Source organism: Halichoeres trimaculatus, unplaced genomic scaffold (assembly GCF_033239565.1).
Source record: "Halichoeres trimaculatus isolate MK-OKI-2021-1 unplaced genomic scaffold, fHalTri1.1 fHalTri1_scaffold_5, whole genome shotgun sequence".
Classification (NCBI taxonomy): Eukaryota; Metazoa; Chordata; class Actinopteri; order Labriformes; family Labridae; genus Halichoeres; species Halichoeres trimaculatus.
Genome location: NW_027437183.1, coordinates 19,815,334 through 19,841,435, shown reverse-complemented (window position 1 = coordinate 19,841,435; position 26,102 = coordinate 19,815,334). Strand labels below are relative to the sequence as shown.

General features: G+C 45.7%; 1 protein-coding gene across 15 annotated transcripts in view; it reads left to right on the top strand.

The window, feature by feature from the left end:
* fbrsl1 (fibrosin-like 1) overlaps window positions 1-26,102 on the top strand; it is a 531,917-nt gene that overhangs the window by 469,695 nt on the left and 36,120 nt on the right. For all 15 annotated transcript variants that reach the window (XM_074669463.1, XM_074669460.1, XM_074669461.1 and 12 more), the window contains one exon: window positions 19,469-19,517. In XM_074669463.1, coding sequence (XP_074525564.1) covers window positions 19,469-19,517 — 49 coding nt within the window. The remainder of the gene's footprint in view (window positions 1-19,468; window positions 19,518-26,102) is intronic.

Here is a 26,102-nt window from a genome sequence, read left to right as displayed (position 1 = left end):
TTCCAAGGAAACACCTGCACCGCTTTTGGATGTGTATTTCGTCGCGTTTTCTTCCTGTGATCGGTATTTACTTTGTGGAATCTATTGTGGACGATCTGTCATCGGCGCTTTCACTATCCGACTTGGAATCGTATGAGCGGTGCTTCGGCTTGACAAGAGGTCCTCTGTTTTCTCCCAAGGAGCCTGAATAATTGCCTTCAGAACTTTAGTGCAGTAAAAGAAACTGAATTTTCATTCTATTCTCCCTGAAGGTCTCACCACCTTTTCTTCCGAGAGACGGAGCAAAACCTCCCCGGTGTAGATTTATTGTTCCGGCTGGTTATTCCGCGTAGAGAGTTTTCTTCCTATACAAACGCTAAACGGTTTGATTTCCGATTGGATTTGTCCCCTCTAAGGTTCGTCTACACACCTCCATGAATGCGTGTTCCAGTCGGGGTGATTTGGATATCCTCCGCGACTGAGCTCAGCGCGTTTGGACTCGGTAAGGTTTCGTGAAATTCCACCGATGCTTTTGTTGATTTCATGGGTTTCAGCTGAAACGTGTGTCGGGTATGATTTCCTTAATATATTTTTGAGCAATCTCCCTTTGAAATTAATGAAAAGAATGATGAATTGCGGTTCATTGTTCGGATTATCTTCTTATAGCTTGTCTCCGCCGGTGGCAGGCGCATTTTCCTTTCCGGCGAAGCGCCCCGGACGTGTTGTGAAGAAAGATGTAGATGTGCAGGCTTGAATTACAAACCAAAGTTAATTTCTTCTTTGTATTTAAGCAAAAGGAGGTTTTATTCTTATTCACAAGGGGTTCACAACCCTATGTGGAGTTTTTTACACGTTTATTGATAAACTAGTGAAATTACATAAAGACCGGAGTGCGGTGAAGATTTTAGGGAATTGTGTTTACTGAAAGTGTCAATATTAATTTATTCTGCACTCTGGGGTGTGCCGCACTGTTTTAGTAAAAAGAAATGATAAGTGTCTTAAATTGTAGATTATTTTATTAAAAACACGCAGTGGTTTAAGCCGTTTGTGTTTAAATCCTGAGCTGTTTTGTAGGTCGGCGTCTTGTCATTGCACTCTCACTGTTAATCCAGCACGCAGGACTTTAACACAATCTGAGAGGGTCCCGTGTCTGATTTACACAACCACGGGAGGAGCTCTTTAATGAGGTTTTCTTCCCCCATCGCGCCCAACGATCTCTGCCATCAAGGTCAGCCTGTATCACATGTCGCCTGTTAATATTAGTGCAACACTTCGGCCTCTTTTCACACCAGTCCGTCACTTTCTCAGCTCTCCCCCAGATATCAGACCAACCTATTATTGTTTGTGAGGCTTTTTGACAAGAGCTCTCTGGAACATCCCATAATAATCCTATAGGGACTCAGTGTGTGTCCCAATTGTGGGCTTATAGTGATTTGCCCTACTTTAACCATCTCCCTTGGTTTTATATTTATATTTTTACAGAGACGCTAAAATGTTGTTTTCAACAGTGACTCTTTCATCTCTTCATATTTCAGCCTCACTCCTGCACTCAGGAAAAAAAAACAGACCTGATATATTAGTGAAAATGCAAAAATCACTTGCACTTTCTGTTGGTATGTTTTTGTTGGAGCGTGTAAAATCTGTGCTTTAAATTCTGCATACACTGAAATGGCAGTGTAGTGATGTATCGGGGTTCATTTGAGTCCTCACTGATAAATTTGTGCATCAAAAGGTTTGTTATTGCTGTGACATCTTTGTCAGAAACGTAATATTTTATTTATAAATGGCTGAATTATGAATTGTCAGTGAAAGATGGATGTGTCGTGACTGAATGATATTCTAAATAATTCCTGTATCGATTTAAAAATGCCCTCTCCTTTCAGAGAAATGGGTCCTCACACACATTGTTTTGCTTGTAGATGTCTCGGTTTGCACTGTGCTGCGGCTCCACATAGTCAGAAATATTATTTTATTCTTCTCATGTCTGATGCAAAAGCAGCAGTGTAACTGATGTAGTCAATAGTGAAGTCTCAATGAAATAGTCCCACTCCATTATCCCCCCTCATTGCCTGTTAGTTCTGCATGTCTTTGGGTTGTAGACCATATGACATTGTAATAAGAATCACTCTTTAACCTGGTGTTTCCACCACCTATGTTTTAAAATATGTATCTCTCTCCGCTCCCCAGCACCTATCTGTAATCTACTGCAGATGGGGCTCTGGAATTAGCTTGCAAAAAAAACCCCTCTCTTATTCCTATCTTCAAAAGCCCATTTATCTCTAGCGGAAAGCTGATAAGAGACAGGCCTGCTTGGCAAATGTGATAAGAGGGTGAAAAATCCTCCAGCTATTTGTAATGTAAGAGTTCAGGCAGATCACAGCTGGGGAAGACATGACAAACCCAGCATCATGAGACTAATGCCTTGTGCCCCCTGAAGCCTGGATACGAGATAGAGGAAGAAATGGAGATTTATTCTGGGTCTGTGCATGAACTCTGTGAAAAATGAGCTAAAGAGACGTTCAAGAAAATAGCCAGGCATTTGGATGCAACACCATGTTCTCGGTTGTGACTAAAACCTCCCAATATTATCAGCCTGTATTATGAAGTAATGCTTCAGCCTGCTAAGCTATTTTGAACAGAGTGTTGGATAGCTTTGAATATGCAACAATCTGTGAATAACATGAGAGGAAGAAGAAAAAAAAGGTCTGTGGAATATTCTGTTGATGTGTTTAAGGTTAGAGCTGTGCTCGGGGAGGAACGTGTTCTGAAAGCATTGTAAATCTCAACTGGAACCTGTCTAAAAAGTGGAGCTAATCCAAATTGGCTTATACTCCGAGATGTAAGCTGCCCTCTGCGGAAAAAAACTCCAAGAAATGTGGAAGTGGATTTTGCTTGAGCATTGCAAAACAACCGAGTCCATCCCAGTCCTCCTGCAGACCAGTCAAGGCCTGCAGTCAGAGAAGAGTACTGTGTGTTTTTCCGTCTTTGCCTGGTGTTCCCTCCTGATTTACTGGACTTAGAGCAGGTTCATCTCTGGTCCTTGACTTAAGCCGCTCCACTGCATTAAAACTGATGGATGTCCCCCTGGTGTTAGATGATTTCTGTACACACTGACACAGCCTTACCCTTGGTGCATGTTACATCAAGCATTCATTTGTTGCTCCATATTAAAACTAGAAGGATACATGAACTGCTTTCATTATATATAGCTTTTCAAAAAATTCACTGTCAGGGAAGCAACCAGTTCTCTCATTCACAGACTTATGGGCCACAGGAGATGCGGATTGTTCCGAGGACATGTCATTACCGTATAACAGATGACACACAGCATGTGATGTTATTCATACTTCAAGGACGCTCCCTGAGCTCCACCACTTGTGGGTCCACAGTGGGAGATGCAGAATTTATGCTTGTCCCTGTGGCACTTGGATCTACATCTTAATCCTGACAAGGGACCCACCATAAAACACTCTCCCTACACCAAAAGCGGAGGCAGAACAGAAGAGGAAGCCGCTGTGGAGAGAGGCATTTGGCAGGCTTGTCTTTAATGCACACTGCAGAGATGTCTCTGTTTTTAACATTTAAGTTATAAATAACGCAAAGGGCCGCGCAAGGCCAGTGGCTGTAAAGGGACAGGGAGGTGTTGTCAAAACAAAATACATTTTTTTTCTCCCCCTTTTATTGCACAGCAGAGCTGGCTGTGTTATTAACTGTGCTGGACAGCGGGGGATTTATGTGAAGGTCCAAATGGAAGTGACCAGTGACCTTTCCTGTGGCGTTAGCCAGTTCTCAAACTGCCAGACAATGGACTGCTTTGACAATGAGCTGCGGCTCTTTGTCCCTCATCTCTTCTTATGTGATGTTATTTCCTAAATGTGGGCATCTGCTCACTCAGAGACCTGAGGCTTTTGTCTCTGTGCATGTTTTTTTGTTGTTTTTTTGTGAAACCTTTTTTTTCTCTCACTCAGCTCAAAATGTCAACTGTGTGCTGCACAGAGCAGCCATCCAAGGTCTTTTGAATAGCTCCAGGTTCTGCTGAAGTCATATGTCAGCCAGTCACTCAGTCAGTGGGTAATGTGTGTTTCATGCTCCTGGCTGAATGTCGTGAGCTCTTTGCAGGGGCTGCTGAGCAACACAGTGCCTGAGAGGCAGGGTGGAGGTGGAGGGGGTCACAGCACTATTACAGGCCTTCTGTTGTGATGTTATTATTGTTTTCTCTGTCTGCCTGACAGAGACGTCCATCTTCACTTCAAACAGCATTCATATTTCAAAAGAGCTTCACTTTAATCTCCCTGTCCTTCCAAAATTAGCCATTGTCAGCAGCTATAGTTCGGCTCGTGAAGAAGAAAGGGAGACAAACTAGAGGGCCTTTGATTCTCGGCTAGTGAGCATCTCCTGCTCTCAGCCTGCTCATTGGGACCCATCTCAAGGAGAGGTGGAGACACTCGAGTGAATTCCCCTCTTTTGAAGCCGCCGACCTAGGTCAACCTGTAATTCTGGCAGCCGGCCCGCTCCTCGCCTTCCCCTCATCTCTCTTCCTCCGTCTCCCCTCACTATTTCCAAATAGTGCTTCCCTGAGAGCAGGTCGTGTCTTTTGTTACCTTTATGAGGCGTAATTAAATGTGCACGGCGTGGCACAGTGTTTGAGCAGGAACCCCAGGCGTGCCATTAGCCAGATGTGGCTGCTCAATCCTTAATGATAGAGGAACAGAGGCGGAGAAGACGAGCCCAGGAGTCCTTCATCACGCCATCCCGAGGTGTCGTGTGGGCCTAATTGCCCCATCGTTTTGTGCACCATACGAGCCCCCATGACACTCAGCTTCATGCATTCATTATGTAGTCTCCCAGTGCTACTTCAGGCTGTGGTGTTCATGTATAACCAGAGGTGGGTGGTACACTGCAGCTAGGCTTTTAGCCAGCAAGTATGATTCATGAGGGGAGTTCTTAACACCTTTGTTTTGATCATTGCACGCAAGAAGTGGGGTGATGTGCTGTATAATGCAGTGTGTTAAGAGTCTGCAGTGTCTGACTGGAGAGGCCTTTGTTGTCATGTAATATCATCATGTACGGGCATGTGGGGGGGTTAAAGGACGTCACGCCATCAGCTGCTTTCATTTTATTGTGCAGTTTTTTCTTGATTCAGAAGAGGCTGCTCCCATCCGTCAGTCCGCTTTCAAACAGTTGAGAATTGTTGAACATGTCCTTGGAAGAGGGGCCAACCATGACAGTTAAGAAGCCACTTTTCCAGAAAACAACCTGCTTGTCTGTCTCCGCCTGGGGGCTTTGGGAGTGCTAAGGGATCAGACTGACAAACGCTGACTGATCGGCTCACATTCACACAGCGTTTCCTTCCAGCCTTGCCTGAGATCTTACCATTGAGAGTTCTCATATTTCTTCCTAAGCCCTTTCACTCGCAGTGTATTAAAGCCCCTCCACTCCTCTTCTCGTCTCTTAATCCAGCCCGCGTGTTTTTCCCCCTTAGTAAGCAGATTTGAGTCGGGAGCTTTAATTAGATGCATCTTCTTCGGGATGCGGATGTGTCGGGTGGTCCGTGCACAGCCTGGGGAGCATTGGGTGGAAATGGGCCTACATGCCAAACATACGGCACCCTCGCTGGAAAGCAGGCCCCTTCGTTAGTGAGGAACTGACGAGCTGCCGCTCACATTTGGGTAATTAACACCGCCACAGATTGTGGAACAGCTGTGCAATTTAGCACTGTGGCAACACCAGCGAGTCGAGAGAGTCTCTGCAAACAGAGGACGGCTATGAAGTAGATTCATAGTGCACCTCACTCAGACCGCATCCAATCTCTCTCCAGTGGCCAAACACAACCAATATCCCCAGCTTTGTGTAATGGCATGACAGATAATTAAAACCTTATCATTTTAAGCAACTTCAGATACACTCTAAACCACAAAAAATCTCAGGACAAGCTGAGTGTGTACCAGTTTTGTTTAGCATGGAAGATACAAAAACAGTGTGTCTATTCCAACACCTTCCAGTGCAGCAATGTAAAGATGGTTTCTCTTGTTTCTTTCCTACAATTTATATCAAGCTCTAGGGGTTTTCCATCAGCGTCTGTCTATAGATGTGGAGAATAGCTGGACCATGTTTAAAAAGCCTCTGCACTTTCTCTTCATGTAATTTAAGTTTCTTTTCATCTCTCTTTTCTTGGCAGTGCCGCGCTTGCCCCCACAAAACCAAATTATATGTAAGAAGTAATTAAAGCACCCTGGTCTCCTTTTTGTTTCTTTTTGATTATAGTTAATGCGTACCATTCCGTCTTCCACTTTTATTTGCCTTGTTTTTTATCCCCTCAGATCCGCAACATCTGGTTTTGGGTTTAACCATCGGGGAGTGGTGAGAGTGTGGGGGAAAAACGCTGGTACACATGCAGTTTAAGCTCAAGTTTTTCTCTGTTGGGTTTTACCTGATTATTACTGAGGAAACACAAACATCCTGAGCTTTTTGGCTAAAAGTCATAGTCATGCACATTTGACAGCGAGTGCCCAAAGATGGTCATTTGCACGACAATGAAGACAACTTTCACATGTCTTAAAGTCTGGGTTACATCTCTAACAGATAATGTGGCTTTAGCAGTAAAGCAACACAGAGCTCTGCAGTCTGAGCCCTGCTAACTCTCCTCTCTGCCTCCTCTCTCTGACCTATCAAGTGTCAGTGACAGTGACTTGCCCAGGGCTGTCAGCAGGCCATGTCCTGGCTCTGTGCTCCGTCAGAGAGCGAATGGAGAGGGAGCCCAGGGAACTTGTTAAATTTCTGCTAAGCTAGGCTATGCTGACTTTGACAAGAGACATTTCCTTCCAATCTCCTCAGGTCCTCTGCCGCCATCATCAACCACAACTCAGCGAGTGAACAGGGCTATGGAGACGATGCAGCGATAATAATGTGAAAAATGTCTATCTGCAGTAATGCCAGGTGAAGGCAAACGGACAGGCAGCCAGCCAGCCTCTGCAATGTATTCTGGGAGGCTGGGCCAAGCCCCAGTGGGGCTGTCATTTATTTATCTATCTGCAGCGTCTTGAGAGGTGAGGAGAGGAGAGATGACAGAGACTGCGCTCTACCGGAGGGGGGGCTACCCACCTCTTGAGGGATAGGAAATATAATTGGGCTGCTCTCACTCTCAGCTGTGGCACCAATCAGACATTTCTCCCTCCCTCTCCCTCTTTCTCCCTCTTTCTTCCCCATCCCTGCTGCTTGCAGACATAGCTGAGGAGATGAGGCAGAGCTGGCCTTTCAGGCCCCGAGCAGGGACGACCCCAAACAAGAGTTGTCACTTGTGCTTACAATGGCATTTATTTGATCGGAGGAGGTTTTTCTTCCTTCCATCCCCACAGCCTCTCCTCCACATTCTGCCGCCGCCTCTCTGTTTGGCCTGGGCTGTAATGCTGGAAACCTGAATGCAGCTTGGCTGGGGCTCCCCGTGACTGCTGCTGTGCAAAGCAAATGACTTTGCTGTGAGGGACAGGCCACCTGTTAGTGACAGGGTGTGGGCTGAGCTGACAGAACAAGTGTAACTGTCAGAGGAGAAATCCGAAGTCTCTCTCTCCAGGAGGATGACAGGAGAGCTGTTTCCACTGACCTATCACCACCGCTCTGGCCTGCACATGCCCCCTGCTTTCACCTGCTAAGATCCAATACTGTGGGGGCATTGCTGGACTAGCACAAAATAGTGAAACTAGACCTTGTCTGAATAGCCAGTGGGAGAACTGGAAGGTTCCCAACTTGCCTGTTTTTATGAGTGCTAAAGCGTATGTGCAAGGGTAGTATGGTGTTCGACAGTGGAGATAGAGCTCTGAAACCTGTAAGCACATCTGCCTCAGCTCCTCTCATTACGTATGGAGGTATTGATCTGTGGTGGGTGCAAGGGCAATGTACCAGAAGTTCTTGCCTCCCAACATTGGCATCAGGCCAGGTTCCTGTCAATCTCAGCTGTGGGTGAGGGCCTGGGCGGGGATCTCAGTGTTTGCAGGGCCATTACAGGGGTGCAGAAAAGCATGCTAGGTCTTCAATTACATGTTGGTGGGTGGCACAAGGAGGCATGCCAAACTGGCTCACAGGGCCAGATGGGCAGTCCTCTCTGCAATGCACCTGAATATGTATTTTTAAAACTGAACTCAAGAAACAGGAAGTAAAGCTGATCAACACTTTCAAGGCTGAGTGGTTTATAAATTTGGTCAGACAGAAAAACTGAGAGAAACATCCTCTGATCCTGTAATAGGTCATCTAGGTTCTTCTTCCTCTTCTTAACAATTTAGGACTGAGACTACGTTTGCCTCCACTTTCTAACCACACAGATCTTTACCTCTGACAGACATGAAATGCAAACACTCTCATCTCTGCTAGATGAATAGTATGCAGTATGAAGGCCCTGGAGTCTGGACGGACTAATCCAAGGATCCTCTCAAATGTGAGAAAAGGCTGCTTGAGCACACAAGCTGCTGCCTTGACTTCATTTGTTTGCATATCTCTTATTCAAATACAGACAGGAGCCACCTGAGCTGGGCTGAGTGTTTCTGCTGGTGCAGATGTTGGAATGAAGGAAATAGCGTTTGCCATAGAATTACCTCTGCAACACGAGAGCACCTTTTTAAATGACACGGCTAATTAAACCACTTAGCCAGAGAAGCTTAGACAATCTGTGACGAGAGCAGCTGCCCGTTTCATTGAAGAGCTGGTTTGAGATTGTAATAGTCAGGTTCATTTAATTGACAGGAAAACTGGTTTGTAAAGTGATCCAGTGCCTCAGTAATGAGCTGTTTAACCTTCCCACACCACGGAAAAATCAATCAATGCATTATGAACACACACTCCAGTGAGGTCACAGGAAGCAGCATACTGGAAGTGAAAGTAAGTGGCCTCTGCGTGCGACTGGATGGGTTCTTTTTCTCTCATTTAGTCTCATACCCAGAGACTCCTAAGAAAAACAAAGCTTTTAACAAGCGCTAAGATATTCATTGTTGCCATCATGAACAAGCCCAGAAAAGGGTATTAGTGCTCCGGGGAATGTTCTTTGCCTGTTGTTTTTTCTCTCTACTTGAATAATTTAAGGAGTTGCATGTAAGACAAAGTTGCATTCACTTGCTTCATTATATTTTAATCCAGAGCAAATGATGCTCTGCATATACTTGGCATGGCTAACAACTTTTTATAGTCCTCTGCTGTGATTGCTCATAAATCTGCTCCAGCACTGCAAACACATCATATTTATCCTCCTCACCCTGCCCTTCTCTTCTGTCCAGGGATTTGTGCTCAGATGGATGCCAGATCAAATTCCTCCACAGGTGTTATGTTATTAGCAGAGATAACAGCCGGTGGGTTTAGTCAGAGTTCACCAGGGCTCATAAAAGAAGCCAAGCTCACAGAGCAGACAATTACAAAGCAAAGGATGTTTTAATTGTGCAATTACCGGGGCTGTAAGCAGCTGTGATTGTTCAATAATGACGTGAACTCTCTTAAAGGTTAATAAAACTGACCTCCAGTCGAGAATCGACAGGCTGTCATCACTCTGAGCATCAAACTGAAAGCCACTGCTACCACGAGTCTTTGCGATTCATAACTATTTTTCCACACAGCTGCAGTTGTTGTGATGGCTGTAATTGCAAACCAGAAGTAACATGGCTGCTGTCAAGGTCAGGTCACAGTGTGGCAAGCTAGAATGATGTTACACAGTAAGTGTGAAGTCTGAAGCCATAAGCTCTCTCACAAGGTCTCTGCAGTTGTCGCGTTGGCATTAAACTAGCTTGCGCTGGACTCCCTGGAGGTACACGGTTAGCTCGCCACCCCCTCCACCGGCTACTGCAGTACACAACAAACGTTCAGCTGGTTTGTCATCGTGGTTATTTTTAACGCACCACATGGAGTTACACATCTGGACTGTGGGTTAGAGAGCATGTCAAGTGCTTTGCCTTTTCACATGAGGAGTATATGTGAGTCAGGAGGTGTCATGGCTTAGATTAGAGTCAAATCAGGAAGAAGAATAAAGATGTCAATGAGAACTTCAAAGTTTAAAAGATGCGTTGTTGTGACAGTAAGTAGTAGGTGTACTGCAGGCTGCTGGGGTCCATATTAAATTCCTCTCTTGACCCTTGGAGAACAACACACTCAACTCCAGCTGCAGCTATATCCAGCAAGGAACTAATACAGAAAAAAACATACCCTCTATTCTTGCAGTGGCAATCTCTCTTTCTGTGTTTGGAAATGAAATGAAAGTCTCTTCAATGTAAACAGTGTTAGAAACTGTGACCTCCAACAAGCAGCGCTGCCAGACCTTCTATTTTATAAGAGCAGCTGAGCAGTGGAGGTATTTCTAGAGGTGACTGCCTGGGCGTTGGGTGTCCTGCACACCCCTGCAGAGAGGCCTCAGGGAGAAGCTTGGATTACAGCTGCCAGAAACCTGAGGCCTGATGTCTGCATCAAAAGTAAATTCCACTTAACGTGCCACATCCCTTTCCAACATGACCCGGGGGCTTTGGAGGGTTGAGACACCTTTATATAGCACATACCGTGTTTGTTTGTGCTAGCAGGAGGGGATAGTGAGCTCTAAAGTGGCATGGGCATGGTGGTATGACACCATGGGGGATATTTGACGATGCATTGCAGACTTACTGCTCCCTTTCCATTTTCCATTCCCCTCATTTACCACCTCCTGTCCCCCAGAACGCCTTTCTCATTCCTCTACCGGACGAGCGGTTGCTCTGACCCTGAAGGGTTAATTATTATGTTGCCTTTGCCATGTTTTTGAAAATGTTACTCAACTATCATCAACAGTGTCATCCTAGATTCCTCAGATGTAACTTGTACTGGTCAGGGCAAAGCTCAGCTGAAAGGTCAGAGGTCACGGGCCTGTTGTGTGTGCATGGTTATGGGTTTAGAAAGCACACGGATTGATGCAGAGGCTTGTCTGTGCAGCCTGAAACCCCCATAGTTTTCTTAACCCAGAGTCAGCCTTCAACTCCCACTGGTATTAGAACAATATTTATTTGTGTTAGAGGGGAGGTGATTCATATTACTCAAAATCACTGGCATAGTACTGGTGAGATCTGCCTCTTGCTGCGCATTTTTTCCTCTCATTAAAGGTGTCCGTGCCCAGAGGAGCAAACCAATGCCGACCACACATTTCTATCCTGTGCCAGCTCTGCCTTTTCTTCTCTTTGTGTGCTGTCTTTCACGGACGAAGAAATTCTCTGTGTGTGTGGGTTGAGGCAAGAGAAAGGGTCACAGCTTTTTTATCGCTGCATTATTTAAGATCCTGTCGAGTTTGTTTTTTTCTCCCCTCTTAGCAAATTCATCCAAGTCAAAAGCGCAGTGCAATCTTAAGAGAGAGGAAGAAAGGAGGAATGTAAGTTGTGTAGCCTGAGGTGGGCTATGACTCACCTAGACATTGTTCAGATGGAGCGAAAAGAAAACAAGTTCAATAGGAGTTTCTATTGAGCTGTGCTTAAAGCCACCTTACTCTTAACAAGCTGCAGTGAGAGGTGGTTTGCCTACCAAGCTCGCCTGCAGCTCTCCGCAGGGCGATTATGTCACGGCGGGCCAGTCAAAATGATGTGTATCTCTCTGTTAGAAGGCAGCTCTACTGCAGCAAAGGCTCTGACTAGGAATATTATTATTATCTCCTCCAGGATCCTCTCCACAGCAACAATAGTGCCGCATTGTAAGAGCTCTGGAGGAAGCTGTTTTTGAAATAATCCGCCTGTCTGTTATCCCGCCTGTCAGACAATAACATCCAGAAAGGCTTTCTTACTTTCCACCTCCCACATCGACAATGGGGGAAAGGCTTTACAACAAAAGGATGATGTGGATATGAGGGACAGAGAGTCTCCGTGACCTGCCCTATCATACCTCCTCACAGCGCCCCCAAGGGAGCCAGGATTTGGTCGTGGCTGTTGACCAGCCAATCAGGAAGCAGCGAGCCATGTCTTAAAGGGCTATCTGCCATCTCTGCAGCCGAGCAGCCTGGAGAGCCACGAGGAGCCACCGGTGCTGTGATCTATATCAGGAGCAGAGAGTAATGACGAACAGTCCCCTGATTCCACGGGGAGATACCCATGGTTCTTATCACTGCTGGCACACATTTTGACATTAAAAAGGAAGGAGGCCACGCCCTGTCCACCGCCAGCTGTGCTGTGCAGAGATCTACTGCTATCTTCAGCTTTTTTTTGTTCCTGTAAACCTTTATCTCTTTCTCCCCCTTTCCTCATTTCTATGTTCTCAAGCAGAACTTAATCAAAGCACAATGGCTGCACCACGCCAGCCCTTATCTCACCCTAAAAGAAATACTTCTCTTTCTCCCCCTCACCTCTATTCTTCTAAACCTGACAGGGGAGGAGAGCGTGCATGCTTTTAAACCACTGAGCGGAGATCTGGTGTTGCATTAATTGAGTTAAATGGATTGCGATGGTCGAGATGATTTGTCTGTCGGCTTTTATTGCTGCAATTTAGGCTGTGCCTCATTGCATTATGCCACTTAATGAGAGCCCTTCGCAGCCGTTTTGTCTCTGCTGGTATTAACATGCACAGGTTCACTTCACAGGAGAAAGTGGGAATGTTGGAGCCTTAATTTGCAGCCAAATTTGGTTGATAATCAACTGAAAGCACTTTGTCTGACTCTATCATTTAAATTTTATAAATAGTATTTCTTCTTGTTTCACCTGCCAGCCTGTAATCTGCGGGGTTAGGATTGTGATTTGTGGACACCGTCATCCTCCTTCCCTTTGCAGCCCACCTCCATCCTTCATCTCAGACCTGTGCGGGGAGTTTGAGCAGGTCTGGATCCTCTCTGGTGAAATATGCCTTGTCCTTTTTCCTTCATTTCTCCTTATCTGGTTAGTGCTGGCTGTGGGCCTGCTGAGGCGTTGATTTGTGACCCTCTCTGTCTGCAGCAGCGGGAGACTTTAATGCAATGCGTGCCTCTGCCCTTCTCCCTACTGATGAAACAGGCCCCTGCATTCCCCTGATAGACCGCTAATTTGTATACTAAACTGACAGGCAGTCGTGATAAGGGCTAGCAACTGCTGCACGGCCGGGGGGAGGGAGGCAAGGGAGGAGCGGTGGCGGTGGTGTAGGGGAACGGTAAGCGAGACGAAGGGTAATATTTTACACAAAGCTCAAGCCCCCCTGCTCCTCTCTCGGCATTCATTTCCCTGCGTCTGTTGCTAGGGGGAAAGGGAGCAGGAGCTGTCAGCCCTGGTCTGCTGTCACACATGTACACACGTATGCGCTACATGCGGTTATGAAAATGGCACTCGGAGCCGGCGTGAAGAGGTTTGTGTGTGTTTTGTGCGCCTCTAATAAGGGACCACTCCATTCTGCATGGTCACTCTGGAATTCATTATCATCTTAATGATGCTCCAGTTGTGGCGAGGATCTGTCGGTTGACAGTTGCGTGGGAGGTTTCCTCTCTCTTTCCTGTAGGTGCTGTGTATCCCATCATGCTCGCTGGGGGTTTGCAGTCTTGCTGGCCCACACCTGTTCTGACAGGCAGGCGGCGGTGGTGTAGTGGTGGGTGGGCACTGGAGCTGAGGTAGATGGAGCCTGTTCCTCGCTCTGGGAACGCGTAGCACTGCTGCGGCTTATAATAAACGACCGCTCGGGAGGTCATTAAGTTTCTGGAACGTGTGAGGACAAATGCAGGGGAGATAATTAATTTGGTGTCTCCCGTTGCAGCCTGGGAGCTGTAGGCCCATTGCGCCTGGCTAATGTAGCATTTGTTGTTAAAGTAGCATTAGCGGACGTCGGGGTTCAAAGGGTGACTGTAGCTGAGAGCCCTGAGTGGGTGCTGATAGAAGTGTTTATCAAACACTGAGCGACTCCCACATGAGCAGAGAAAATCAAGCGCCTGCCAGAGTTTGACTGATAGCTGTTTTTACAATGTCAATACTGATAAGCCTCTTTGTGCCAGTGCTCAAGATCATTGTGTGACCCTTTTTATTCATAGAAAACAAACATCAACATCCATTCAAATCAAAGCAGCACATTAAACTCAAACAAGCCGGCTCTTATGATAACCAGGATAACATTGTTGGATTTAACAATAATTATGTACTAAAACAAATCATGTCTTTCTCTTCACTTTGAAGCTGGATTGATGAAATCCTGATTGTTGCTTGTAAGAACAGAGATGCCACACAGGACTCCAAGTGACAGTAAATGGAAAATGGATGAGGGCAGTGAAGGAGGAAGTTGACAGTGATGAAACACCAAGCAGGAAAGCAAATTACAAGTGTGTGTGTGTGTGTGTGTGTGTGTGTGTGTGTGTGTGTGTGTGTGTGTGTGTGTGTGTGTGTGTGTGTGTGTGTGTGTGTGTGTGTGTGTGTGTGTGTGTGTGTGTGTGTGTGTTGTGGGTTTCTGGTGGGTGTGGTGATGTGGAGCCACAGACAGGCAGGTTCGGCCAGGGTAATTGAGAACCTGATCGTCCGTGCCAGGACATGTGCCCTCTTGCTCGCTTCCCTTTTTTCTCCTTCTTACCCTCTGTCATTCTGTTGTGCTCCCTTGTAACACGCAGCCCTCTCACTCATCATCAGCCTGTATTACATGCTTGATTACAACTGGTTAAAACCTTTTCACAATGTGATGTAATCCTGAAAAGCAAAAGGCAACATCAGGGACAATTTGATCACACATGGTTCTTGATTTCACCTTTTTCTGTTGACACTGTGGCAAAAACATTAGTTCCGACCTAATGGATATTTTTAATGTTGATATTAATTTATCTGAGCATAAAACCATTGCTAGCATAGAAAGTATGAAAGTTTGGAAGGGATGTCAAACGAAAAGGTGAAAACATGAAAAAGACATCTAACAAATTGAAGAAAAATACAAAACAGCTGAAAACCACAGCACAGTTTGAGCTTTGTCAGTGCAGGGCTGATTAGTTAAAAAAAAATATGACCTCGTACAGGTACTGCTGTTATTTTCAGCCTCGGTTTAGAATTCTAACAAAAAATATATGATAATTTGACTGCAACATGAATCAAAAGAGAAGTTTTGTGTTAATCTGGCACAAAGCAGACTGATAATTTTACTGTTAGAATGGAAGCTGTGGTACTACTTTTTTATAGTTGCCTCAATAAATGACAGTCAAATGAATACATTCGTCTTCATATTATTACTTTGTGTCAAGTAGTTTGTGCTTTTGGTTTGTAGCCTGGTAAACAACAATATCTGACCCCGAAGAGATTCTGTTATAATCTATTTCAAGTTTGCTGGTATCATGTCATAACGGTTTATTATTAAACAAAAACAAAGTGAACTCTGGTGCAGCTTATTTTGCATGAAAAACAATTTCCTGCCTTGTTTTCTCTGCTCCATTACCCACACTTAAACAGCACGACCACATGTTTGTGGTTAAAGCTTCACTGATAGGTGCTAAGATGCTTCTCATGTTCCTTTCATATCATTTTGTGTAATTCCTCCTTTCCAAACTAGGTTTCATTGTGTAGTGTCAATTTGAAGTGTGAGAAATATGATTTTGAGAACTCATTGTCTGTTATTTGGTTTGTGTTGTCCAAGTGTTAAAAGTAGCCACCTCACCACTTGTCCGACAACAGTCTGTCAAGAGCGTGGCATGTGCCAAATGACTCAGAACTAAATGGTAATCACAGTCTCTGCAGCATGAGCCCACAACAAAGCCTACAGACGGGTTTCTTTGTTTTCCTGCCGCAGCTGTCGTAATAGCACTGCCAACCTGTGTAGAAATTATATCTCTACCAGCGAGGAGGCGGACGTTACCTGCTTTGCTCTGAAGGGGGGTTGGCCGTATTGGGTATAAGGTTTTATTTAGTCTGGGTTTACCTAACCTTTGGCAGCGCCATGTCTTCCTGTTTGGAGTTAATTTGCTCAGCTCTGAGGAATGCTGGGCATGCAATAGGAGCTCTTAGATCAAAGGTAGATGGATGGCCTGGGGATCGTTTGATATAAAGCAGGGGGGTGTTTGTTAGGTAGGGGGTTGAGGGAAGAGAAATTGGTCTCTCAGCAGTCTTTGCTAAATGAGGTTAATTGAATCTGGGTAATTGCTGACCTTCCTGTCTTGGTGAAATCACAGCCTTAACTGATCAATGCCTTTCATAAATTTATGCCTGAAGGTCATTCGGTTGATTATACCGCCCTCCCTTGTTGCTTGCATCGCCGCACTCAGTTTGCCCATTGTGCTTGAATTAAGCAGGGAGGCTTTTTAACACATTAAAAAAATGCAATTAAGCTTGTCTCATATTTCGTAAATTAATTAGGTTGCTGTGTTGTTTGGTGAAAGTGATGTGGACATGGAAAATTTGCAAGTGTTTTTTTTTTTTTTTTTTCTTGCCCGTGCTTCTTTTGCTGTGACAGCAATTGCGTTTTGCCTTGCAATAAATGTCTCACTAACTGCTAGCGAGGGTTTCTGTTTCCCTGCTCTCCCTCTGCGGCTCAGCTATTATCAAGAGATTTACGCAGCCAATAAGTCACTGGTGTTCAGGGAAGTCGGGACTTTTTAAAACAAACAGCAGTGTAATTTGTAATTTGGCATTCCCTAAATCTGGGAATTATGGTTCTGCATGTGGCTCTTGAGGGAGTTAGCACTCTGATGGTGGGTTTACTGGCCCAGCTCCCTCCCTGGCCTCCTTCTTCTTCTCCCCCCTTCTCATTCCTTTTACGCCTGCCGAGGAAACGGAAGGATTTCACAGCTGCTGAGAGCTGGGCCCCGGCTGGGCCCTATGACCTCCTTCTTGCTTTTCTCCCCCCTCCCTCGGTCTCACTCCCTTTTTTCTCCCTCTCTCCAGCAGTCTCTTTCCTCAGGGAGCTCTTGTGTGGCTCAGAGGAAGCTGAATCATAAAGCATGGCTAATGAATAGAATAGGGAAGGAAAGCTGAGGCCTGCTGACGGCCCTCCAGAGAGGAGGCCAGGCCCCTGAAGCCCCAGGCTCAGATAGCAGACGGCCCCCTCAAAGGTCAGGCTTCCTGCGGCCCGCTCCAAGGGCTTTGGCTTCCAGGCAATGTGGCTTGAATTTCCCCCATTATTTTTTTTAATGGTTAAATTTCCCTGTTTCCTTTGGAAAACCTGGCCTTTGCTCCTTTTTTTTCCTCTTTGTCTGTCTCTTTCTCTCTATATATATTTTCCCTCTGTCTCGTCTTTCCCCGTCTGTTTTTAATGGCAGCCAGGGTTGCCTCAACAAAGAGAGTGTGAAGAATTTGTTATACATGACCTCTGCACACCACAACCGCAGGCGGCTCAGACTGCCAGCAGCACAGCCCCGTGAAAAAATGTCAACTTGACCAGAGAAACCAGGAAAGTTCTAGAAAAACAACAGCTAGCCAAATCAGACCTCTGCTTTGACATGCCTTTTAAAGAAGTGCTTTTGTAAGCCGGCCTTGTAATTGTGGATTATACAACTGACTCATGCAGACTTGGCAGGTGCAAAACACAGCATTAAAGCCTAAATATTGGTTGTTGATGTTCCTTGGAAAACGTTTGGAATATAAAACAGCTCGCTGCACACTCAACAGCCAGAATAAGAATAAGGAGAAGTGGGTAATCTTGGCACTTGGTAAACACAGCATTTTCTGTTCCTTTTCTCAGGAACACAACGTCTGCTGCGCTCTCTGGATAAACCGCTCCGGTCATGAGGATTGTTTTAACTCTTAAACTGAGTTATGGCATCACCTACACCATCTCCTTTTGCTTCTGTGACCCTGTGCCACACTAAAGCGAGTCCCTGGGCTAGCTCTCGTGTCCATTTGACATGCTTCATTTCAACCTGAGCCTATATTTTTCTTCCAGGGCCTCCAGGGCCGTGATTCAAGGCTGAGGTTGTGCTTCTGTAGCTGAGGCTTGGTACTGAAGCGTTTAATGTTGTCCAAAGCTAACAAAGAGCCTGTGTTGTAGCCTGGCGCCCTGGTTATGGGAGAGTGAAAGAGGGCAATGCACAACACTCCGTCTTTCCTCTGTAGTCCACTGTAGGAGGAAACAGGAAACATCGCTCTCCAGCCGAGCGTCTGCTGTCTTTAAGATGTTCAGAGCTGAAGTGTTGATGTACTCGTGGGTGCAAAGGCTGAAGCAGACTGATTGAGTGATTAGCTTCATTTCTATGTTTAGTAAAGACGCTCTAGTTTGTGTTAGTTCTCGTCTTTTCTGATAGTTTTTCCCTGGAGAGAAGAAGCGCTCTCTCTGTGTTGTTGTGGCTAGCACTGGGCCGGGACGTAAAGCACAGACAGTGAAACAGTGTGGAGAACAGTAACACAGTGGCAGTGGAAGAGGAGGAGGAATAGTGAGGGCTTGGAAAGAAGAAGACGTCCTCAAAACACTTGTGAAGAACTTAGGCGCATGCCAAGGACAGCCATCTGTGTTTACAGAATCATTTGCTTTCTCTTTTTGTCTCTGTCTCTCTTGCACTCACTCTGATTCACTGCTCATTCTTTACATATGCTTCCTTTGTGCGGCATAAAATACAAGCATGGCAGTGGAGGACACTCTGGCCCTTTGGTGGGAACATATGTTCGGCTCTTGCAGCTTTTTATGAGTGTGCAGAACCCAGATGAGAGGATCTAAAGCGAGGGGAAATTGTGGCTTTAAACAAAAGCCCTATATGGGCTGATAAAAGAGGCTAAGGTGGATTTCCATTGTTAATATAATCATTCACGCACACAGACGCTTTGCCACGCTATCATGCAGTTTAACAGATTACGTGTGGATTTACTGCTTTTCTGTCAGACTGTTTAAAAACTTCACATCTGGTCAGTTAACATACTTTTTCTCTGGATGTATGGTTTGTTTTCATTTAGGTGGAGCTTGCCAAAATCTGCACACAATATCTGTCGAAAGCGGGGAGGAAAATACCTCCTGGTGTTTAGTCTAGAAGTCTCCATTATCACTTTATAGTGACATACTTCTCTCTTACATGGCCCAGTGTTGTTTGGCTGTGATCCAGCAGGTTCATACTGCTCACAGGGAATAACATCAACAAAGCAGCGGCATCAGTTTTAGACCAAACAAACGCTGTTGGCTGATGATGTGTTTACTTCCAGTTTGGGCTCCTTGATAGTGAGATTGTGATATAACAGTGTTGTTTTTAGAGTGAACCTTTAATTCATGAGCTTTGTTACATCACTAAAAACACTGCAGATCTAAGAACGTGCATGTCAGAGCCCTCATGCTCTGCACAGCCACCTCTGACTTCTTTCATCTTTGACGGTATTTCTTTGAGGCTTTTCAGGTGGCACAACAGTGCCACCTAATGTTACCTCAACAGGAAGAAGCCAGACAGGGACCATCAGGTGCAGGAGAGCCCTTCTCCTCTCCCGTCTTCTCATTGACTGTTGAGTGCAGCAGCTGGACCACATGTGGCTGAATAAGCCTTTTACAGTGGAGACAACTTGTGGCGTTGTCTGCACCAGATTTGATGAATAACCTTAAATTATAGGAGTTTTTCTACAAAAGGACCAGCTTTAGTTTGCTCTCCAGACCAACCCACTTAAAGTCTGTCTTCTTGTTTTTCCAGGTGTCTGATGTAGGATCAGAGAAGCTCTTTTCTCCCACCACACCCAAAGGTAAGAGCCCACTCTGTTTTCTGTCCTCCTCAGCCTCATTCATACTCACAACAACCGAGTCCAAATCTCCTCCACTCTAATCCTGTCGCTCCCATTCAGATTTAAATGTCAGCAGACATTAACAAGGTCTGGTGACTACATATGCATACATTTTTTGCCGTGGTGTTTCTTGGACGACCTGACCAAAGGCTTAGCCCTCCTACATATTGGTTCATTAGAGGGGATTTAGAGCCTCCCTGCCACATGCTCCCACAAATGGGAACTTCCCTCAGGCAATACAAGCTCTCTGACAGCAGGCCTGGACCATAATGGATGCCAAAGGAAAGAGAGAAAGAGCTTTGTCAGCCCCCTAGACAACCCAAACCCAGTGTGTGTGTGCATGTGTGTGTGTGTGTGTGTGTGTGTGTGTGTGTGTGTGTGTGTGTGTGTGTGTGTGTGTGTGTGTGTGTGTGTGTGTGTGTGTGTGTGTGTGTGTGTGTGTGTGTGTTCGCATTTGCACATATTTGGATTATCAGACTTGTGCTTTTGTATGTGTATGCGCCATCCCACGAGACTTTGTTCTTTCTTGTGTCCACATGAGTCCAAACACATCCACGTTCTGGCGTAAACCAGACGTTCATTAAGTGCCAGCTGCACCTGTACGTCCACACGTTACAGCGATGCTCGCAGGGTTGAGGAAAGTGAGACACTGGATGCAGTGAGGCAGGAAGGGGCCGAGAGGCACGATGGGTTTGGTAGTGACAGATAGCAGCATGCAGACCACAGCCCCTCAGGCTAGGAACCAGGAAGCTGGGCCATTAAAACAAGCAGAGGGACAGGGAGGCAGGAATCAGAACGATGACGGGTGTAGCCGTGTGAGGAGGGTTTAGGGAAACATGTCTGCAGGACAGACTGGACAAACACAGGATCTGGCCTCAGTGGGGCTGTTAGAAATGAAGCAATAACAGAAAACATGTTGGCGTAAATGTGGACACCATGTGGGCGTATTTTAAGATGTTCTCACAAACTTTCTTGGATAAAGTTTTGGTAAATGAAGGAATTACATGATTGATTAAAAATATTAAAACTTGCGCTCAGTAGATAAATGTTATGAACACTGTGAAAGAGTTTTTTTTTTTATTTGTTTCACATTGGGCCCCTTTTTGTTCAATTCAACCATCTCCAAGGTGAGCTCGACTCTTTCTCTGTGAAGGTGTTGCTCTCTTTAGATTTGTAGCTTTGACCGATAAGTGGAAAACCAGAGCCGACAAAGAAGAGGTAGAGAAACCGGGCCCTGCCGCCTGTGTGATGTAGATGACCTGTGACCAACGTCTGCCTCGTGAAACCATCGCTCGCAATGACAGTGACTTCCAGACTAGCGTGGTTTTAGAAAACAACTAGACCGCGTCTGACTCCATCTATCCTCCACCGGGCTGCTGGACCGCTGCTGTTGTCAGCTGTCAGAGTGTTGACTTATTTTCCCTGCATGCCTGTACAGAAACATGGCTGCACATAAACACACTCTGCCATGGAGAGCTGCTCACACAGGCGCACGGACAGACATGGCTTCTGTTAGACAGAAACCCAAACACACCCTCTCTCCGTGTCAGCCGGTGAATGAAGGCCTCTGTGGATGTTGCTAATGTGCTCACAGAGTTAAGGATTACGACTTTGGAATTAAATCCAGATAATCCAATCAGAGTCACTCCTGATTGTCACACAGATCAACCAGATCCTGTTTGGAAGAAGGGCACCCAATTAGAATCAGGGGTTAGATCGGGTGAGGCCGCAAACAAACAACACTTTGGGAATGATTTGGTGATGATGATGATGATGAGGAGGAGGAATAAGTTATCACGCTACATTTGCAGACCAGCCACCAGACGCTCTCTTCTCTCATTCCCATGTTGTTGTTTAGTGCTTTAATGGATTATAGGACAATGTTTGTTTTATACCCAGACTGGTTTCCACTGTGCGCATGTGTGTGTGTGTGTGTGTGTGTGTGATACAGAGCAGCCCACAGGCTGTTTTCCTTTGGTTTAGATGCAGCGTATGTGTTCCATTACCAGTCTCACTCACGGTCCTGTGGGACCGATGAAACGCCTGCTTTCCTCTGATCACCAGGCCTGTCGAGGCTGTTGGCTGGGAGACACTCCGATAGAAACAGACTCACACACTCATACGCACACACACACACAAACATTAAAATATAATACTGTGATGCTGCTTGGCTTGTGCATTTCTTTAGGTAATGAGTGTTGTATCTTTCAACTCTTGCTTTCCCACCATGTGCCCCCTTCTCTGAACTTTATTTTGGTGAGCAGTTACAGCGACAAACAGTCAAGGTTTAGACCAAATTGCACACAGGCCCGTGGTCTGTCATGTTGATGAAACGGTTCAGGATTAATAGAGGAGAGGAGAGACCAACATTGTAATCAGCACAGGGCGAGTACTGTAATTATGCACACAGAACATGGTTTTTGGGCAAAACCCAGACATGCTCGCCTTCTTTCGCTCATATTTACTTTTCGTCATCTCTATCACCAGTCTGTTGACAACCTGTTATAGATGCAAGATAACAGTGCAGATAATAGCTGGAGCTAATAGTTTCTGTAATAACACAGTGCACACTGCAATTCTCTTTGGATGTTTTTAGCCGAGAGCTGGCACAAGTTGTGCTGAACGTCTGTCTGTGTTGGTGGTTATGAGGTAGGAAGCAGCAGCAGAGGGCGAGTATTATCTAACAGCTATTGGTTTTTGTTTATTTCCTGTCTTAAACCTCCTGCAAATTATTGATTTCCTGGAGGATGGCATGTTTAAGTAAAAGCACTGTGAAGGCTTGTGCTCCTCTCAGGGCAACTCTTATTGAATTGCAGGTCAGAGTTTACCGTTGTCACTTGCTTGAAGGCAAATAAGAGGCTAAATGTAGCTGCTGAGCATGTACGGGGCACCTCCTCAGAGCTCGGGTAAACAGGGCCTTCTTATAACATCTCACAGTGCTGCGCCTATGGAAGCAGTGGAGTTATCACCTAGCTGTCACCAGCTAGAAATATCTGAGATGAACACTTTGGAATCTGCTGTGACTGTGTTGAATGTTGATGTGCGGGTTTAGCGTCGTACGGACAGTCGAGGAAGTCTTCAGCTGCTTTTTTCTTGTCCTCTCTGATGTCCTGGTGTGCTAGCTTGGTGCTACCTGTCATGGTGTGAGGAAAAACTGGAGCACTGCACACGCTGGTGTGGCCCACCAGACAAACCTGGGGCATCTTGGGATAGCAGGAGGAAGATTGGTAGAAAACCCATTTCTGAAGTGGATTTGTGCCCTTGTAATCCTGATTAATTTTGACCCGTTGTGCTCATTTTAAACAGAGCATTACAGTAAGCGTGAACACAGCAAGCTCCGGGGCGAAACCAGGAGCTTAGCGGCTTTGGGAGGCTTAGCTGCAGATGGCATTTTAAGCCGGACTTAATAAATTGTTTCCATTAAACTTACCGGCCCACACATACTGGATTAGACCAGTGGAACAAAGGAAGGAGAGAGCGTGCAGACGAAAGGGAGAAAAAAGCACACACACAGCTCCCATCATGCACATCTGACTCTGTTAACATCTCTCTGAGGCCACATGAAAGGTGAAGACAGGGTTACTGTGCTGCTCAGGGAGATAGAAGCTTTTCAACATGAATTTAAAACCCACTCACTTTAGTTCTCCTGCTCGTCAGGGATGTCGGACCAATTTGCTTAATTGACGCAGAAGTAAACAAACAAAAAAAGATGCATAAACCATTTAGCTTGGCAGTGGATTTAAGGCTTATCCTCTAACTGTTTACATATAAACACATTACGGATGCCGTAGCTTAAGGATTTAGGATCGGCCCATACCCTTGTTGTGTTTTTTTCCTATGGAGCCTTTTGACTCGTATATCAATCTGCTGTTGTGGGAAATCAATTCCTTATGGTAGAACCCCGCCTCTCCCTGCTTTCACCCTCCTCCTGCCTCCCCTTGTACCTCCTTCCCCCATCGGCTCACGGCTCCCTCCCTAAGCTCTCATTATGTGCTACACAGTCCAGGGTCCCCGTGTCGAATCGCTAATCAACCACCCGGTCTGTAGGTCTGCTCTCTCAATAGGTGCTGAGTGGCCTTTGTTCCGACACTGCTGTTTGCTGCATGTCAATAAAAGAACTCAGACCTCCTCCTCCTCCTCTTCCTCCTCCTCCTCTTCTGTTACCTGTGCCAAAGCTCCAGCTTCACTCCTGCTTCACTCCTGCACCGCAAGCCCCAGCAAACTAAAATTCAGTCTCACCAGCTGGTTTCTGAATGCCAGAGAAGGGAGGAAGGATGGAGATTGGAAAGGGAGCGGCAAGGTCAGGGGCAGAGGGGATTGAGGGCAGCTCCGGCATAGTGAAGTAGATGAGAGAGCATGTTTGTATTCGGCCAGGCAGCTCTCCTCTGGCCAGGTCACTGTAATGTATTACTAACCTCAGCGGCCGGCTCGACTGTTTGCAGCCTCTCACCCATTAAATAATGAATGGAGGTTGACCCTCTGACCAACAAATCAGCTTTTCGCTGCCGTCCAATCAGCATGGAGTGGAGGTAGATGGAGAGTGTGGCTTTCTGGCTGGCTGAGTGACTGAAGTGCGGACATGTTGTTGGAAAAACACAAGGGCAGCAGCGAAAGGCTTCACACAGCCAGATTAGCGAGCGCTGGAATTGAATGCAGCCCTCACCGCTGAGGAATCTACGCCTGGTGAAGCTCACCTCTCCTACTTACTGTGCTTAGTTTGACAAAGTCCAGACAGCTTACAGAATCTGTTTTCTTTACCCAGACCACCAATGTCCCTGTATCGACACATAGCGTGTCTTGAGGTCTTCACGCTCATATGAGACAGTCACACTGTTTGCAACGGCAAGCACAAGGTTTATTTTAAAATAGAAACAACTCTTTGCTTCCAACAACAGCTCATTTATTACTGAGAGGCTCATGTGTTCTCCTGATTGAATTAAAATATTAAAAAGGTACAACCTTGTAGTGGAAAACCGGAGGCAGATGGGTTAGCTAGCAGCTCAGCTGGGGAGAAAACACTTTGAAGAAATCTGAGAGAACTAAAAATATGTCTTGTTTCTTTATTAATCTTTGGGTTATTACAGTTCACACACACACACAGGACAGCTTATGAGCTGGTTGATTTGTTTTTGGAGGAAGGGGCTGATATTAATGCTGCTTTATTGATAGTGCTAATGCTGTTTGTGCAGGCGTCCCTGTCGGAGAGATGAAAATAAATAGGGGGAGCTCGGCGGAGATAAGACACGTGTTTAATTATTAATTGAGCCATTACTGACAGAGATTGCCTTTTTTGATTTAAAGCAGGAAGGCCTGCTTCAGGGACAGAAAAAGCAATTACAGAATTCCCAGCCTGCACCACTGCTGCTGCTGCTGCTGCCGCCGCCGCTGCCCATGGTTTCACCGTACGCTGCGAGGGAAGAGTGAAAGGAGACAAAACACTCCCACACACACACACTTACACACATCCTGTTTCACCGCACTGTTCCATAAATTATTTTAATTCTTCTTCAATATTTATTGCGTTTTAAATTACGATTACATTGTCATGCTTTATTTATGTGGAGTGGCAGGCAGTCAAAGGGACGAGGCCACATTACCCACAGACGCTCAGTGGCCCGGCACCTTGAAAGAGCCGGCTGAGGGGAATTGTTTGGTCTTGTATGATTCAGGAAGTGATGTCAGCCTGAGCGAGCTCTTACAAGCCGACTGTTTTTAAAGACACTCCTGGTTTTCTATGCGCGGCAATTAACTGGCTTGTAAAATCATCGCTTATATGCCACGCTGTCCCTGTGTGCACTCTGTGGCGCCTTTAGAGCACTATTATGTCCATTAGAAATGTGCAGGGAGCCCAGTGTGCATGAAATATTAAATGAGCTCCTGTTTAGAGTGTTGGGTCACCGCTAGTTCAGTCTCTGCTCCGTCGTCAGTTTGTATCTCTCGCTCGTCTGTGTTAGCCCTTACGTGTCAGGATGTTTGACACCTGTCACTCAGTCTCATCAGTAACTGTCATCTGTGTCGCTGAGCCTGTGGGTGGTGATCAGCTATTGTGACAGAAAATAAGAGTCATACTGAAGGCTGTGTGATTAGGCTCCATTGTGTGACTCTGTGTTCATTGACTGAGTATGGATTCAGCTTTAGCTGTAGACAGGGAGCAATTACACAATCACTAGAGGCCATGAGGGGCTTTCAGGATAAGTTGTCAGGGATGTGGACAGCACTTTGGCTGCAGAACTTTCAACTCACATCTTTAATTTATAACAACATGACAGTGTCATCTTTGAGTTTGAAAGCTGATGGAGTTCTAATATTCAGATTAGGGATGCAAAATATTATATTCGGCACATTATCAGTATTTGCCGATATTGGCTCAAAAATAAAATACAAGATATCAGCCAACATACCAAATTCTAGTTAAATTCCAAGTTAAACTTGAATGTAAGCAGCAGTCTGTAAGGTACATGTATCTGACTACTTTAGGCACATTTGCCATTTACCAAAGTTCACCATTTATTTATTTTGGGTTTAATTGCTGTACAGTTGCACTTT